At 43.3% G+C, this 14,514-nt stretch overlaps 1 protein-coding gene across 3 annotated transcripts in view; it reads right to left on the reverse strand.

Annotated features, from left to right (window-relative positions):
- Window positions 1–3,095: 3,095 nt before the first annotated feature.
- The window catches only part of LOC127644945 (chromodomain-helicase-DNA-binding protein 7-like), a 65,120-nt gene continuing 53,701 nt past the window's right edge, over window positions 3,096–14,514 (reverse strand). Inside the window, exons 23-38 of one of the 3 annotated variants that reach the window (XM_052128399.1) lie at window positions 14,216–14,375; window positions 12,469–12,558; window positions 11,964–12,067; window positions 10,548–10,677; window positions 10,333–10,390; window positions 10,184–10,244; window positions 9,755–10,091; window positions 9,317–9,525; window positions 8,212–8,988; window positions 7,374–7,531; window positions 6,697–6,924; window positions 6,024–6,416; window positions 5,671–5,883; window positions 5,433–5,573; window positions 5,233–5,337; window positions 3,096–5,134 (exon numbers count right to left, since the gene is read on the reverse strand). In XM_052128399.1, coding sequence (XP_051984359.1) covers window positions 4,097–5,134; window positions 5,233–5,337; window positions 5,433–5,573; window positions 5,671–5,883; window positions 6,024–6,416; window positions 6,697–6,924; window positions 7,374–7,531; window positions 8,212–8,988; window positions 9,317–9,525; window positions 9,755–10,091; window positions 10,184–10,244; window positions 10,333–10,390; window positions 10,548–10,677; window positions 11,964–12,067; window positions 12,469–12,558; window positions 14,216–14,375 — 4,202 coding nt within the window. In that variant the 3' untranslated portion in view covers window positions 3,096–4,096. Of the gene's footprint in view, window positions 5,135–5,232; window positions 5,338–5,432; window positions 5,574–5,670; window positions 5,884–6,023; window positions 6,420–6,696; window positions 6,925–7,373; window positions 7,532–8,211; window positions 8,989–9,316; window positions 9,526–9,754; window positions 10,092–10,183; window positions 10,245–10,332; window positions 10,391–10,547; window positions 10,678–11,963; window positions 12,068–12,468; window positions 12,559–14,215; window positions 14,376–14,514 lie in introns of all 3 variants that reach the window. The other 2 variants (XM_052128400.1, XM_052128398.1) reach the window with 2 other exon arrangements.

The following is a 14,514-nucleotide window of genomic DNA, read 5'->3' on the forward strand; positions in this document are numbered from 1 at the left end:
GAAAGGGCCTCTCCCATGGGGAGTCTGCCAGCTCTAGTCCCAGCGGTCCAGCGTTAGTGAACTGTGCCGGGTTGCCATGTTTGACGCTCAGTGGTTAACCACAACCTGTCTCCTCGCCAATGACAGACTTCACACCCAGCAGTCAGTGGTTTGTGAAGGAGGCACGAATAATGCCGTTGGTGACGAGCCCTCTGCGAGTGCCTGCACCATGTGTCAAGATGGCACGTAAAGACTAGAAATCACTGAAGATTTTCACTGCCACAAAAACCGCTCCAACAACACGAGAACTATATCTTCATTCAAAGAGGGAAGCAACCAAAAATATTCAACAGCACTTCATTGTAAGCCTAAAAGAGTAATGAAAAAAAAAAGCGCACGTCAAAAATCCGTAATACTACAAATTCTACAATTATCCTACATTAACACCTTAGGCACAGGGATTTCACGGCAACAATACAAGGAATCATTTTGACAATTCCTTGCGCAAGCTCCTCCTGTCCAAATCTCAAACTTCGATTATTGTCAAGAACTGCATGCCGGGAGCACACGGGACCTATGGATTTCACGAGCCTCTTCAATGGAAAGATGTCTGTCGAGAGAGGGGGGAAAAGCCTTGTTCGAGGCGTTAGGCTCATAATGGCTGGCTACTGGAGCGGACAGAGAGCCCCTGCCATGTCCTCTCGTCCTGTCGGAGCGCGTTAAGTCAACCGCTCCACAGGACTGATGGTGTTTATGATGGCTAAACAGGCCTGTCGGAGCCTCTCTTTCTTTCCCTAGCAACTATACCAGGCCATGCAGCGCTACTGTAATATGCTACCTGTCAGGATGATATATTTGGATATATTCCAACGCTATATTCGCATAGTTTTAGGGTACAGCCTCACTCCATATCACTATCTGACAGTTATGCTGGCATCACATGCTGATACAGTGCATCCGGAAAGTGTTCACATTTTGTTATGTTACAGCCTTATTCCAAAATGGATTATATTCATTATTTTCCTCAAAATTCTACAAACAATACCCCATAATAACAATTTACCATCCCTACAGTGAAGCATGGTGGTGGCAGCATCATGCTTTGGGATGTTTTTCAGCGGCAGGAACTGGGAGACTAGTCAGGATTGAGGGAAAGATGAATGCAGCAATGTACAGAGACATCCTTGATAAAAAACCTTCTCCAGAGCACTCTGGACTTCAGACTGGTGCGAAGGTTCATCTTCCAACAGGACAACGACCCTAAGCACACAGCCAAGATAACAAAGGAGTGGCTACGGGACAACTCTGTGAATGTTCTTGAGTGGCCCAGCCAGAGCCCAGACTTGAACCCGATTGAACATCTCAGGAGAGATCTGAAAATGGCTGTGCACCGACACTCCCCATCCAACCTGATGGAGCTTGAGAGGTCCTGCTAAGAAGAATGTGAGAAACTGCCCAAAAATAGGTGTGCCAAGCTTGTAGCATCATACACTAAAATAATTGAGGCTGTATTAGTGCCAAAGGTGCTTCAACAAAGTATTGAGCAAAGGCTGTGAATACATGTTATTATTTTTCTTTTTTTTTTTATATACATTTGCAAAGATTTCAAACAAACTTCTTTCATGTTGTCATTATGAGGTATTGTTTGTAGAATTTTGAGGAAAATAATGAATTTAATCCATTTTGGAAAAAGGCTGTAACATAACAAAATGTGGAAAAAGTGAAGCGCTGTGAATACTTTCCGGATGCATTGTATCTGCCTGACAAGATGTGCTACCTAGGTTTTTCACATTTCATGATGTTGTAATGCATACTGACATTTTCTACCCATGTTTTAACTGTATTACATGTCACTGTATTTACTGCTGGTAGCACAGATTGTCAGAATAAAATAAAATTTTAAGCAAGCTTTTAATAAAATTAGTTCTTTAAAGTATGTTAAACTTGTACGGAATATTTAAGCACTTGTGGCATGATGTTGAAAGTGAATGGGGCCAATGTTTGGAGAATTTAAAGTGATAGTTCAAAAATGAAAATTCTCATTTACTCACATTTCTGATGTCTATGACTTTCTTCTGCAGAACACAAATTAAATTTTTTAGAAGAAAATCTCATCTCTATAGCACCATTCAATGCAAGTGTGGGTAATAGATCAATATTGAAGTCCTTTTTTTACTACGAATCTCCACTTTAACTTCTACATTATTATTTTGGTAATTCTCATTCTTGCGCATATCATCACCTACTGGTAAAAGGTGGAGATTTATATTAAAAAAGGATTTGAATATTGATCCACTTCTCACCCACACTTATATCGCTTTTGAAGACATGGATTTAACCACTACAGTCATCTTTACTTCTGTGCTGCTTTAATATGCTTTTTTAGCACTTCAAAGTTCTGGCCATCATTCACTTGCATTGTATGGACCAACAGAGCTGAGATTCTTCTAAACATCTTGGATGGCATAAGGGTGAGAAAATGAGAGAATATCCATTTGAGTGAACTTCCTCAAAAGGCAGAAAGCAAAGCTTATAATTTATAGAAGTACTTATATTAATTGTTCTGTTATAACTTGTGTATTATTTTAGATGTCAAGTTTGAATCGTTTTTATGGTTGTTTTAGTGTTCGTAGCCAGTGTTACACCACAGTGACAATGAAGTTTTAAAACTGGATATGTTACACAAAAAGGTTATCAAGTCATTGTATCACAATAAACACATATCAACATGCCTAGTGGCTATACTTTAAAACAGTATTTTAATGTTTATCGATTCACCCCATTCACTTTTATTGCAAGTGCTTTACTCGAACCCAGAATTATTTTTTATTTTTTTTAAAGAAAAGGACCAGTCGAAATTATTTTAGTAATCAACATTAAGCCAAAAATGATGTAGACTGAGCTTTAACTTGTATTGAATGCAGAATATTACTTTAAATACCTCTAATTCCATACAGATAAAACTGACAATGTGAAGGGAGTTAACAATATCTTATGTTATTGTCTTCTGAATATGTTCAGTTAGGCAACATATAAAATGTTCATTGTTATAAGGATATGGCACCAAATGTTGCTTCACATCCCCACAGAGCTACACAAACACAGTTTTGGTTTCCTAGGCGAATATTGTGAGTCACTTTTATTAAAAGCATCATTACTACAGTTGGCAGCAATTTACAGTTCATCATACATGATGGATCAGAAAAAAAAAAAAAAAAAAAAAAGACGCACAAAAACAACCCAAAAACATTTACAACATTTATGTCTGTAAACTTCAAGGCTAGTTAGAATTGAGGTAATGCTGTTCAGCTTTGTGGCTAAAGTAACAAAAGCCTATTCAAATAGATAAGGTACCTGATTTTATTCTTATACCAGTGCATTAACATGGATACAATGAGACAATTTTGACTGCAGAAATTTATTTCATGTAATTTTTTTCCACACTTTCCGATGTTTAGTCGAGTAAAATTTAACATTCAAAAGCTGCCTTCGTTATTGCTCTCCACAGGTCAAGAGGTCCCCTCACCCATTTGGATTGTCAGTGTGAGAGACTGGGAACAGTCTGAGTGTAGGCTATGATATGTGAGAACTTCACCTGCTCCTCTCAGCAGAACAGTACAACAAAAACCATGATCCTTTCTCACCAGCGGAGAGTGTCTTAATGCCGTTAAATTGTACATCACTGAATATTACGAGATGCTACTCATCGTTACATTATCAACAGTAGAGAGAAAGAAAAAAACAATAATATTATAATAAAAGAGAGAGCAGCATAGCACTATTGGAACGATTAATTCCTTTTATATTTCAGGACATTTCCATCTCATCTAGAAGGCACCACACAGTGCCAAAGACTTAAAGAAAAGGGAAAAACAAAACAAAAAACCTGACATCCGCACAACTCTACTTCTCTTTGCTTCATCCCTGGCTATGCTAATGGTTACAGAGACAGCTTATTTGCTTTTCTCTTACATTACCAGTCAACGAAAACCAAACAACCAAATTCAAAAGTGTTTTGGATATTGAGTTGGCATGTAAACAACTGGACTAACCATTCTGCAAGAGTTTCAGACTGGGTTTCCTCAGCCCTGGGTAAATGTTAGAAGGCCTTAAGTTTTTAGTCACTTTTGTCCTCCTCATCAGCAGGATCATCCATATCATCATCATCATCATCATTGTCATCATCTTCATCCATTCCACCCTCAATGGAGTCCATTTCATCAGCTGGTCCTGCCAGGTCATCATCTAGTACTGATGAATCAGCTGTCTTGTTCTGGCTCTCCTCTGAGTCACTGTCTTCAAGTGTGTTGTCAGCAGTTTCAACATCAGCTGTGAAGGCATTCTGGTCCTGATCTGTGTTGGGCCCTTTACTGGACTCCTTGTCCTCGCCGGTGGCCCCTAAGGCCCCTGACACGGTGCTCTGGAGGTCAGCCAAAGAAGCTTGAGGGAAGCCTGGGAGGCCCAAGCCACCAAGGCTGGGCGGTAAGAACATGGATGGGTAGAAGAGACCTGGGGCCATGGTGGACAGCAGGAAAGGGTTGAAGGCCAGTGCGTTGGTAGACATACCAGCGGTGGCGGCAGCCACAGCAGCAGCGAGCGCAGCAGTATCTCCTGTAGCCTCAGTAGACTTAGTTTCAGCTGGTTTCTCTGATTCCTTGTCCTTCTCCTCTCCCTCCTCCTTGGTCTCAACATCTTTCTTGGGCTTAGTTTTCTCCTCAGGATCAGCCTGTTCTGTCCCCGAGGCACCATTGGTGGCTGTGGCATCTGCGGCTAGGTTTCCTCCAAACAGCCCACCCAGGCTAAACATGTTGGGTAGGCCACCCATGCCTGGAAGCATGAGAGGCAGCATAGCTGCAGCATGCTTTGCATCTGCTCCTCCTCCTAGAGCAGGGGGAAAGCCCATGAGACCTGCGGCCAGCTGGAGGCTCTGAAGATTCTGCAGGCCCTGAAGACTGGTCAGATCCATACCTCCAAACAACCCATTCATCAATAAAGGATTAACACCGGAGGTGGAGGCCACGGCTGCAGCTGCCTGTGCTGCTGCTGTTGCCTTGGCGATCTCAGATTTCGGTCGCCGGCCTCTGCGGCGCACGCCCTCCTCTCTGACAACTGGCCCAGTTAAGAGACGGTCAAACATGGACTCGGGAAGAAAGCCCTGAAAACATAAAAAGGGTAAGAATATGCATTTTTTTACACAACAAAACTAACAATTTTGCACTTAAATTATACAATCAACATCACTGTAGGCCTTACTGATTGTTTCACAATATCTGTCCAATCTGGAGCAATGGCAAATTCGGGATTTTCAACCAGCCAGCGTGGTAAATCCTTCATTGGAGGGGCCATGGCTCCTCCCATCTGTTGTCAAATAAGTGACAAATATTAGAGGAAAGTGTAAAGAATATTTTGGGAGAAATAACCTAGATTATTTCATTAACTATTCTAATACTTGCCTTTCTTCCGTTCCTAATGTTTACAACAGGGACCCTCTCCTCCCCGGTCAGAGTGTTTATGTCGATTTTGTTGGGATTGCGACAGCGGTGTCTTTTCTGTTTGGGCTTTCCAAACTGTGAAAGTAGGAGGTCCTCATTCTTCTGAAAAATAAGAATAGAGAAGTGGTAAGAGAAACTGCACATTTACATCCAAATTAAAAAAAATCCATTGGAAACAGGGTTGCACATAGACACTCACTGGTACATATCCAGGCATATCCATAGTGTAGGTGGGGTGCTGTCTGAGCCATTCCCGAAGGTCCTTTGTGCTGGATCCATCTTCCCCTTTAAGATGGGTTCCCTCTTCTAGGCCATCACCAGGGGCCTTCTGTGTCGGAGATGAAATGTGTCTGTGTGCTTGTCCTGGCATATGTGCCCCATCCATAAAAGCTTTGGTCCCATCGGAATCTTCCTGTAGTTGCAAAGAAAGCAAAAATTAGAAAAAAAGAATGGTACGATGCATTCAACAGATGTGTAGTAAATAGATATGCCACGTGGACACAGTTTCACACACATCCTCTAAAGTAGAAAAAAAAAAGGTATGATACGTACAGCATTGAGCTGTGCTCTCTTTTTTCCCATGAAGAGCAGCTCCAAGCCCTCTACATTTTTCCTGCGGCCTCTCTTTCTCCGGTTGGGAAGTTCAGCATCAAGTAGAGAGCCATTGGCCCTTGGTCTGGAGGAAGAACCTGCTTGCAGCAGCTCCATTTGTGCCTTCAGGGCTGTGGACGAGACCATGGATCCAGGGAAGGCAGAGGAGGAGGACATACCATGCAGGGCCTTGGTCAAGTCCATGGCCTGAGCCTGACCTTCAGCAGCATGGGATTCTCGTAACTGGGCTACCATCTCCATCAGGTTCCTGCGCTTGGCAGCACGCTCCGCCTCAATCTCAACCTTCCTCCTCCTGCGTCTGCGCTGCCGAGGTACTGAAAGACTCAAGTCATCCTGCTGATCAAGAAGAAAAATCAGAGGGTACTTCTCAGACAGCTCTTGAAGTAAATGGAACTAATTACCATATTTTCCAGAAATCAAGTCAAACCTGAATATAAGTTGCACCGGTTCCAAATTGTGTTGCAAGAAAAAAAAATAACAAAAGTCACACTGTTAGCCTGACATAGGTTGCGTAAGACAGGCATTAGGACCCGGGAGCAGCAAACTTCCCTACAGCCACTCACAAGCATGAAACATATGGTATAAAGAAGACAATGTTATGGGCAGGACTTGCCTTGTTGACCTGTGGTGACATGGTGAGGTCCTCACTGCCACTATAGCTTGTCTGACCCACCATTGAGATATCACCAAGACTCTGCCTCTGCAGGGGGCTGTCCGTTGTCATGGAGCCGTAGCCAGGCAACAAGCCTGGGAAGTCAAAGAACTGCCTCCTGTTAGAAGGCCACTTGCCCTTCGTGACCGCTTCACAGATGTTGTCCATTCGATTGATCATTACCCTGTCCTGAAGTACAAACACAGAAAGAGGAGCACAAGAGTGTGAGTGTGTGTGCACACGTGTATACATACATAATGAACTAGAGGGTATTCAAAGGGCATCTCATTTTCTACATATTTCTCAGCTCAGGTTTCCACTGCTTGCTTTTAATGCAATTCTGCTGTTGATTGAGAAATAAACTCTAAATGTGAAACCGCACATAACTATGAATCAGATTATATTTCCCATTCAAAGCTTTGAGTTTGCCTTCATCAAGTTATCTTTAGTCAATTTTGTGGCAAACTACATACTGTAACTACATGCAAATTCAACAGTGATGTTAGATGAGTGTAAGAGGTAGATATGTTTATATATGATTACATTTGATATATTTTAGAATGGAAAAATAAATGTATTTGTTGAATACAAATAATATAGACTAAAATTAAAGACAGAATTAAGCTTGATTCTTTAACCTTAGGCCAGAAAGAGAAGAGAGAGTGTTCACTGAACATCTGAGGTGCTGAAGGCTCCACATCATCGATGCTGAAGCAGTCTCTAGTCTCATCACGAGCAGTGCTCAAAGAAGCATTACTCTCCTCATCGAAATTCTTCCTCTCAGATGCTGCTCCAGCTGCAAATAACAACAACAATAATAAAAACACTTTTAATAAAAGTTTATTTCCTTTTCTCCCCATTTTGGAATGCCCAATTCCTACTACTTACTAGGTCCTCGTGGTGACACGGTTACTCACCTCAATCCGGGTGGCGGGGGACAAGTCTCAGTTGCCTCCGCTTCAGAGACAGTCAATATGTGCATCTTATCACACGTCTTGCTATGCATGACACAGCAGAGTCTCACAACATGTGGAGGCTCATGCTACTCTCCGCAATCCATGCTGAATTTACCAAGCACCCCACTGAGAGTGAGAACCACTTAATCGTGACCACGAGGAGGTTACCCCATGTGACTCTACCCTCCCTAGCAACCGGGCTAATTTGGTTTCTTAGGAGCCCTTGCTGGAGTCACTCAGCCCACCCTGGATTCGAACTCGCAACTCCAGGGGTGGTAGTCAGCATCAATACTCGCTGAGCTACCCAAGCCCCCCTTTTTAGTGGTTTCTGAAACTCCTGGTAAAATCAATTTAAGCATATGTGATGGCTTCAGAATCGTACAAAATTAAGTAATCTTTTCCTTAGAGAAAAGAAAAACAGCACCATGGTCTACAACTGGTTTGATCTATAGATAGAAAACATGCTGAAAGCATTTATCAAAAAACAGACATAATATATGCAGTACAGACTATTATTTACCTTCAGCTTGTGAAGACTTTTCTGATTTGTCATCCTCATCCATATTATCTTCCTCATCTTCAGAGGATTTGCCAGTAAATAGATTAGTCTCCTCCTCTTGAGTATTTTTAGCCTCAAGAGTAGGAAGTGTGTCTGTGGGCTCCTGATCCATGGGCTTTACCTCCTCGGCCAAGCCAGCCTCAGGACTACCCTGCTCTTCCTTGGTGGTCTTTACCTCCATTTTACCTTCTTTCTCCTCCACATCCATCTTCTCTTTGGGCTCTTGCTTAAGACCTAGATGTTTAGCCAACGCCTCTTTTTTCTTCACTTCCTCTTTAGGAGACATTACTTCAGCTTTCTCCTCTTTGACCTCTACAGTGTTGTTACTGTTCTCCGCCTTGGGCACCACATTATCGGTCTGCTCTTCCTTCACCTCATCATCTTTGACCAAGGCCAGATGGGTGAGGGAATCAAAGGTGATGGGCAGTTCTGCACCCTTGCCTTGTGTGAACTTCCGATGGGCTTCCAAGAAGCTTAGCTCGGGGTCGTTGAGGATGTGGTAGTCTGTGCGGCTGACGCCGTGCTTTGCGGCACCTTGCAGGAGGTCTCGGTCATGACGTCCAGGCTCCCACCAGGCCGGGAGGTCAGGGCTGGGTTGGCACAGACTCAACCTCTCCTCCAAAAGAGGGTGTGGCAACACCTGCTCCCTGATCCGCCGCAGTAGCTCAATGCGATAGAGTGTCCGTGAGGCCCGCTCCTCTGTAATGGGGTCAATGATAAGGGTGGGGTCTGGCAGCTCTATAAGTAGAAAGGAAGAGTTATTTAGACAGATATATATATATAAAATAAAATCAACAGCAACATTTTTTAGATATTACAAAACATGAACATGAAGACATAAAAGGAGAAGCAAATGCAGCTATTAAAGGGTAGGGGTTGTGGGCACACTGAAAAAAAAAGAAACTTTGGGACCAAGGCAAATAAAATCTGAACCACATGAGGGAAAATTGTTGAGAAGCAGGGGATGAAGTCTAATTTGACTAATTCTCATTATTAGTTCTATTGTGCCTTTAAAAATCTACTCATAGGACACATTACATCGCTATTTTCAAAGGGAGGTGTTTACCGTTCTCTGTTTTGAGCTGCATCCGGCACACCCGCTTGCACATGGCCACGAAAGAGAAGTAGTATTTTTCCAGGCTCTCATCAGTCTTCTTATCTAGACGGGCAATAGCACGGAACTGTGACCAGTCAAAGCACTGTTTGTGGATGTCACAAACCACACCGAATGTGGACACCACACGGTAGAAATCGGCCTCTTCACGTCTTGTCCATCTGGAAAACAGATGGTGGAAAACATAGATGAGGTGTTGCATGACCAAATAATTATGGAATAACTTTCCCTGCTATATGAAAAGATCTTAAGATCTAATGTATAACATTCTCAATTGCACAGCAATGTTTAAAAGGTTGTCAGTAAAATTGTCCTCATATGGACGAATAGAGGCACTTTTAGACCGTCACAAACTTGACATAAAAAAGACTTCCTCTTGAGTAGGCTCACCTCTGGCGACGTTCTTTGAAGTAGGCAGCTCCATCAGCCAGCAGGGCAGCGCCGTCAGGGATGAAAGGTGAACCCTTAGACATGAAAGGTCCTCCTTCAGCCAGAAAAGCCATCGCCCCATCTGGAGCATAAGGCCCTCCCTCTGTTACCATGGAGAGGATGTCATCACGTGGGCGTCGACGACGACGGTCAGGTTTGGTCACAGCTTCTTGCCTTAACTGCTCACGTTTATGAGTACGCTGATAGGCTGTGATGAGGCGCCGCAATCGGGCAGTCAGAGCTGAAGCTGGTGGCCAGCAAAGATTGCCTGCCTTCCCATTTTCACCAGCCTTAGGAGCTGAACGAACAGAAGTAAATGATGAGCACAGACGAGTAAATATTAAAAGTATGATATGACGACAACTTTGAGCAATGGAAATGGAGTAATACCTTCTCCACTCTCACCATCAATGCCATCATCTTTATCATCCAGAGGAGAGTTTGTAAAATCCTTAAGATGTGGCAAAACAATGTTAGACAATACATCTATGCACAATATTGATTCTAGATTTTTAAGCCTAACATATTTCTGAACTCACATCCAAATCATCTTTGAAAGGCATTCGAAGAGGCTTGTACTCTGGGTCTTCATCCTCTCTATTGTGGGAGGGGGGAAAAAAGTAGGCCTTTAGAGTGGGACATGAAACAAAGAAAGAACTGGAAAGATGGGTGAGGGACAAAGAAAGAGGGAGAGAGCCAGAGAGAAAAAGCAGGAGTCCCTCTTGCTGGGGCTGTGATTTTGGGCCAAACGTACCCCTCGCCACCATCTGCCATCATGTCCGCTCCCCTCTGCTCAGCAGCGATGGCCTTGGCATCAGGCATGCCTACCCTCTCCAGGAAACACAGGGTGGGGTCAGCTCGCATAGAGTTATACTTCTCATAGCCTAGCAGAAGAAAAGAGCAGCAGTGAACATAAAATATGCACAATTATAGACTGGGCTGTGGGGCTATTATTTCCCTGGTGATGTCAAAAGTACAAACAAGTTGAGCTTATTATGGGTGTCAAATATAGTTTAAAATGAAGAGTATAGGGTCCATGGAAAACATTGTGTGAGGTCCTATAAACTTATATCAGGCTTAAAACAACAGCTAACATATACTGCAGTAACCTCTTATATTTCTAAGTCAAATCCTTTCAAAAACATTCAAAAGATGGAGAAACAAAAAGACAGAGCCAGAGAAAAATGCCCGTTGAAACTGCCCAAGCAGAACAGATTTGAGCCTGCGGATCCCGACAGTGCACAACAGGGGAGGCGATTGGCAGGCTGGACCCACTTCAGCTGAGCTGCTGATCAGACGGTGCTCGAGCACCCCCCTCCCCTGCTAGAACATCACATTTCAATTAGGATTTATGCGGTGACACATTGTTCCTAACTGCCGCCGCGCCCCGAGCCAAACTGTAATCATGATGGGGTTTATAGACCATCATTCTTTCCTCTGCAATCCAGGCCTGCCACCTTTCCTCTCCCTGCTTCCTCCCCAGACCTCCCTACTGAATTGGGATTATGATTAAGAACAGGCGTGCGTGTGTGTGGGAGTGTGTGGAGGCCAGCTGAGTTAACGAGGTAGCACAGCGCACCAGGAGTGACTGGAGAGAGAAGGTCTGTATACACATTCAGGAAAAAAAAAATCACTCAGTGAGATCCAAAAGCCTCGTGCAAAGATTAATATTGGTTGTGAAAGTCAGCAGTCATTATTAAATAAAAAGGGGCTATTTAGTACTTGATACAATTAAAAGTTAGCAGCTGAAAAATCACTCTCTCTTTATACTGCTTTTGTCCCATTTTCCCCCTAAAGATAAATTGGGACAGCTGCACAGCTTTACGAAAGAAAACACAATCACGTCCCAAACCAGGAATTTAGCAGGTTCTCCCAGAATGCTTCTTAACACTACGGGCCAAAGTTAGTAAAATGTGCAGAGAGGTGCCTGTTGCCTATGATGGATTACATAGCTGTAAGGCTCATCTCTGCTCTTTCCCCATTCATTTTACCCACCATCCTCGATCTAGTGCAGGATCAGCCATTTTGAAAATATAACCAGTCAATCTCTAGGAAATTTTACAATAGGTCACCATTAACAATTATAGTCACCTGTCAACACGACAGCACCAATCAGAGCAGCAGCAGCAGTTCTGGAAGAATGTGAATATAGAACAGAGGCGGAGCTTACCATGCTTAAAGACCCCAATGAGGAGGGACTTGTCTGCTTCAAGGTCCCACCAATCAGTAGGGACCTCAGCGTGAAAAGGTTGTGGGAGCCAGATATCCAACCTACTGTAAACGCAATACAAACAAACACCGGGAAACTGATTAAAACCAGGAGATGGACACAACAGCACATAATCTAATGAGTGCGGCATTAATGTCTATCTGCAGACATCTGGTAGGAAATGCAACCATAGCAATTTTTTTCACATTTAGGGCCATTTCTCACCTTGTTTATTCAAGGGCAACATGATTATGGCCAGAGATATGTGCTACTTGCTTATCTCAACCCAGTGCACTTGCATGCACACACAAGACCCCTCACAGTAATTAAAACTTTAGTCAAAAACTTGAGCATCAATATGATGATCACGTTTGCACATTATAAATGCATGCACATCTGGGTGGTTGGGGAGAAGAAAGATAACAGCAGGCAGGATTCTGTGGAAGGGATGGAGAGAGATTCCAACCTTGAATCGGTTCCCTCCAGGATTCTGTCTGCCTGGTCTCCAATGACTTCTTGTCGCAGATAGTATAGCATCCGGACCCGCAGCAGCACTCTGTCAGAGATAGAGTGAGAGCAAAAGAGGATAAAAAGGGCAAGAGAGAGAAGATGAGTTGGGTGTTAATAGAGTCACACACAGATTGAAAGGAATAGGGACAAAGGGAAGGAGAAAAGGCACAAAACAAAAGAGTAAGTTTGGCCAGCTCTAAGCTTTGCCAGGAGCAGTAGCAGCAGCAGCAGCAGCTCTTTGGCATGTGCCACGACTCATCCATCATGCTGCCAGGGCTGATTAGCCACACTGTGCGGCAGCCTCCACGCCTGACAGATGGCTGCACATAATCACCTCTGCGTGTGCCGCCTTTCACCCGCTTCCAACAGGTCTGCCAGGCACCTGGCCTGGCACTGCGCCGCTGCGCTTGGTGAGCCGCCCGTACCCACCCTTGCAGCCCCCCTCCCCTCCACACATAAAAACTCCACTATCTTCATCCTTCCGTTTTAATTTCCTTCCTAACTCTGTTAGGGAAGTTGGGGAGGTGCTACTGGGACGCCTCCAAATGTACAGAGACAGAGGTTTGCAGTGCAGCGAGCAGATGGTTGGCGGTCTAAGCACTTCGCATTTATCGTCTCTTAACATTTCCTCAGCTATTGCTCTTTTCCCTTTCTTTAGATACACAGCAAAGCCAGCAGTGTAAAGCTTGTTTTCATTCACCCCTCCCATCACTGTCTGGACACAACAATGCTGGCCTTGCAACAGAAATTATTTATCAAATGAAACCAGAGGCGCCTCGAAAAACAAAAGATGCAAGCCGACAGCACAAGGGGGCATAATGGACATGTGGGGGGGAGAGACAAAATCATCATGCATGGCCTGATTAGTAAAATTATGAATTATTGAGAGATCTCGAAATCTTTAATTTCAGCGATGTAAACATTCTTCATTGCCTGTCATTCATTATCTCATTCATGTGGCAGAAGACTTTGCCAGAGAGATGGGACTCTTTCTTTTGCCAGAATCTCTACAGCTGGCCATATTTTAACTGACATTCATTAGTCAAAGCTAAACTACTGAGGAGCCAAGCAACTTAATGAAACATCTGCACCAGAAAGTAACAGCGGTTGCTCACAGTTGCACATGTTCATCTAAATTCAAAAGTTTGCTTCAGTTACTTTCAAGTTGAACAGCTCTTCAAATATCTTCAAAATCACCTGCTTCTGAGAATAGCAAACTTGGAATAGGAGTCAAAAAGAACACCAAAACAATTTAGCGAATGGCCAACTGAACTGTCAGTGTTGGGTTTTAAACTAGGGTTCCCACACTGTTTGACCAACATATTTCCATGCATGGTCTTTTCGATCAGGAAGCAATTGTTTAACTTAATGCATTTAACAAGTTCATCATTTAAATTGATAAAGAACCTAAACAGAAAGACTAATCTTGTCATGTTGGCTTAAGCAAGTTTTACTCTACACAAACACACACAAAAAGCAATATATAGCCTACACAAACACACACAAAAGCAATATATAGCCAAATAAATCTCTTACAGTAAACTACAAAACGTCACAATAGAAATGTACTTTTTCTGGCCTGGAAAATGCTATTTTTAAGTCTCCTGATATTTCCATGACCATGAGACCCCTGTAATCAGATCCACATTATGTTGATGGAACTTTTCAGAAAGGAGGGAAGGGCAGTCTAAAATTGTATGTACTTGTTGCAGTGGTGTTTCAGGTGCCTCTTGTAACTGTCCTCTTGAAGGAGAATGTCAGGATTACAGTCAGCAAGCCAATCAGCCTGTGGCACGTGAGGCTGAGGAGCCTGTGGCTTCCCCTTTTTCCCTTTCCGGCCTCTGGGCACTGGTGTAGATAGTCCTAAAACCATAGAAAAGCCATTTGTTAAGCCCATGAAGAGGTTGCTCCAAAATATAAAAGGCACATAACAAATATACAGCCACTGAGGAAAGATGAATGATGCAAACTCAACACGGCCGAGTGTAATTTCAAGGTTATA

The sequence above is a fragment of the Xyrauchen texanus genome, chromosome 6, assembly GCF_025860055.1.
Source record: "Xyrauchen texanus isolate HMW12.3.18 chromosome 6, RBS_HiC_50CHRs, whole genome shotgun sequence".
NCBI lineage: Eukaryota > Metazoa > Chordata > Actinopteri > Cypriniformes > Catostomidae > Xyrauchen > Xyrauchen texanus.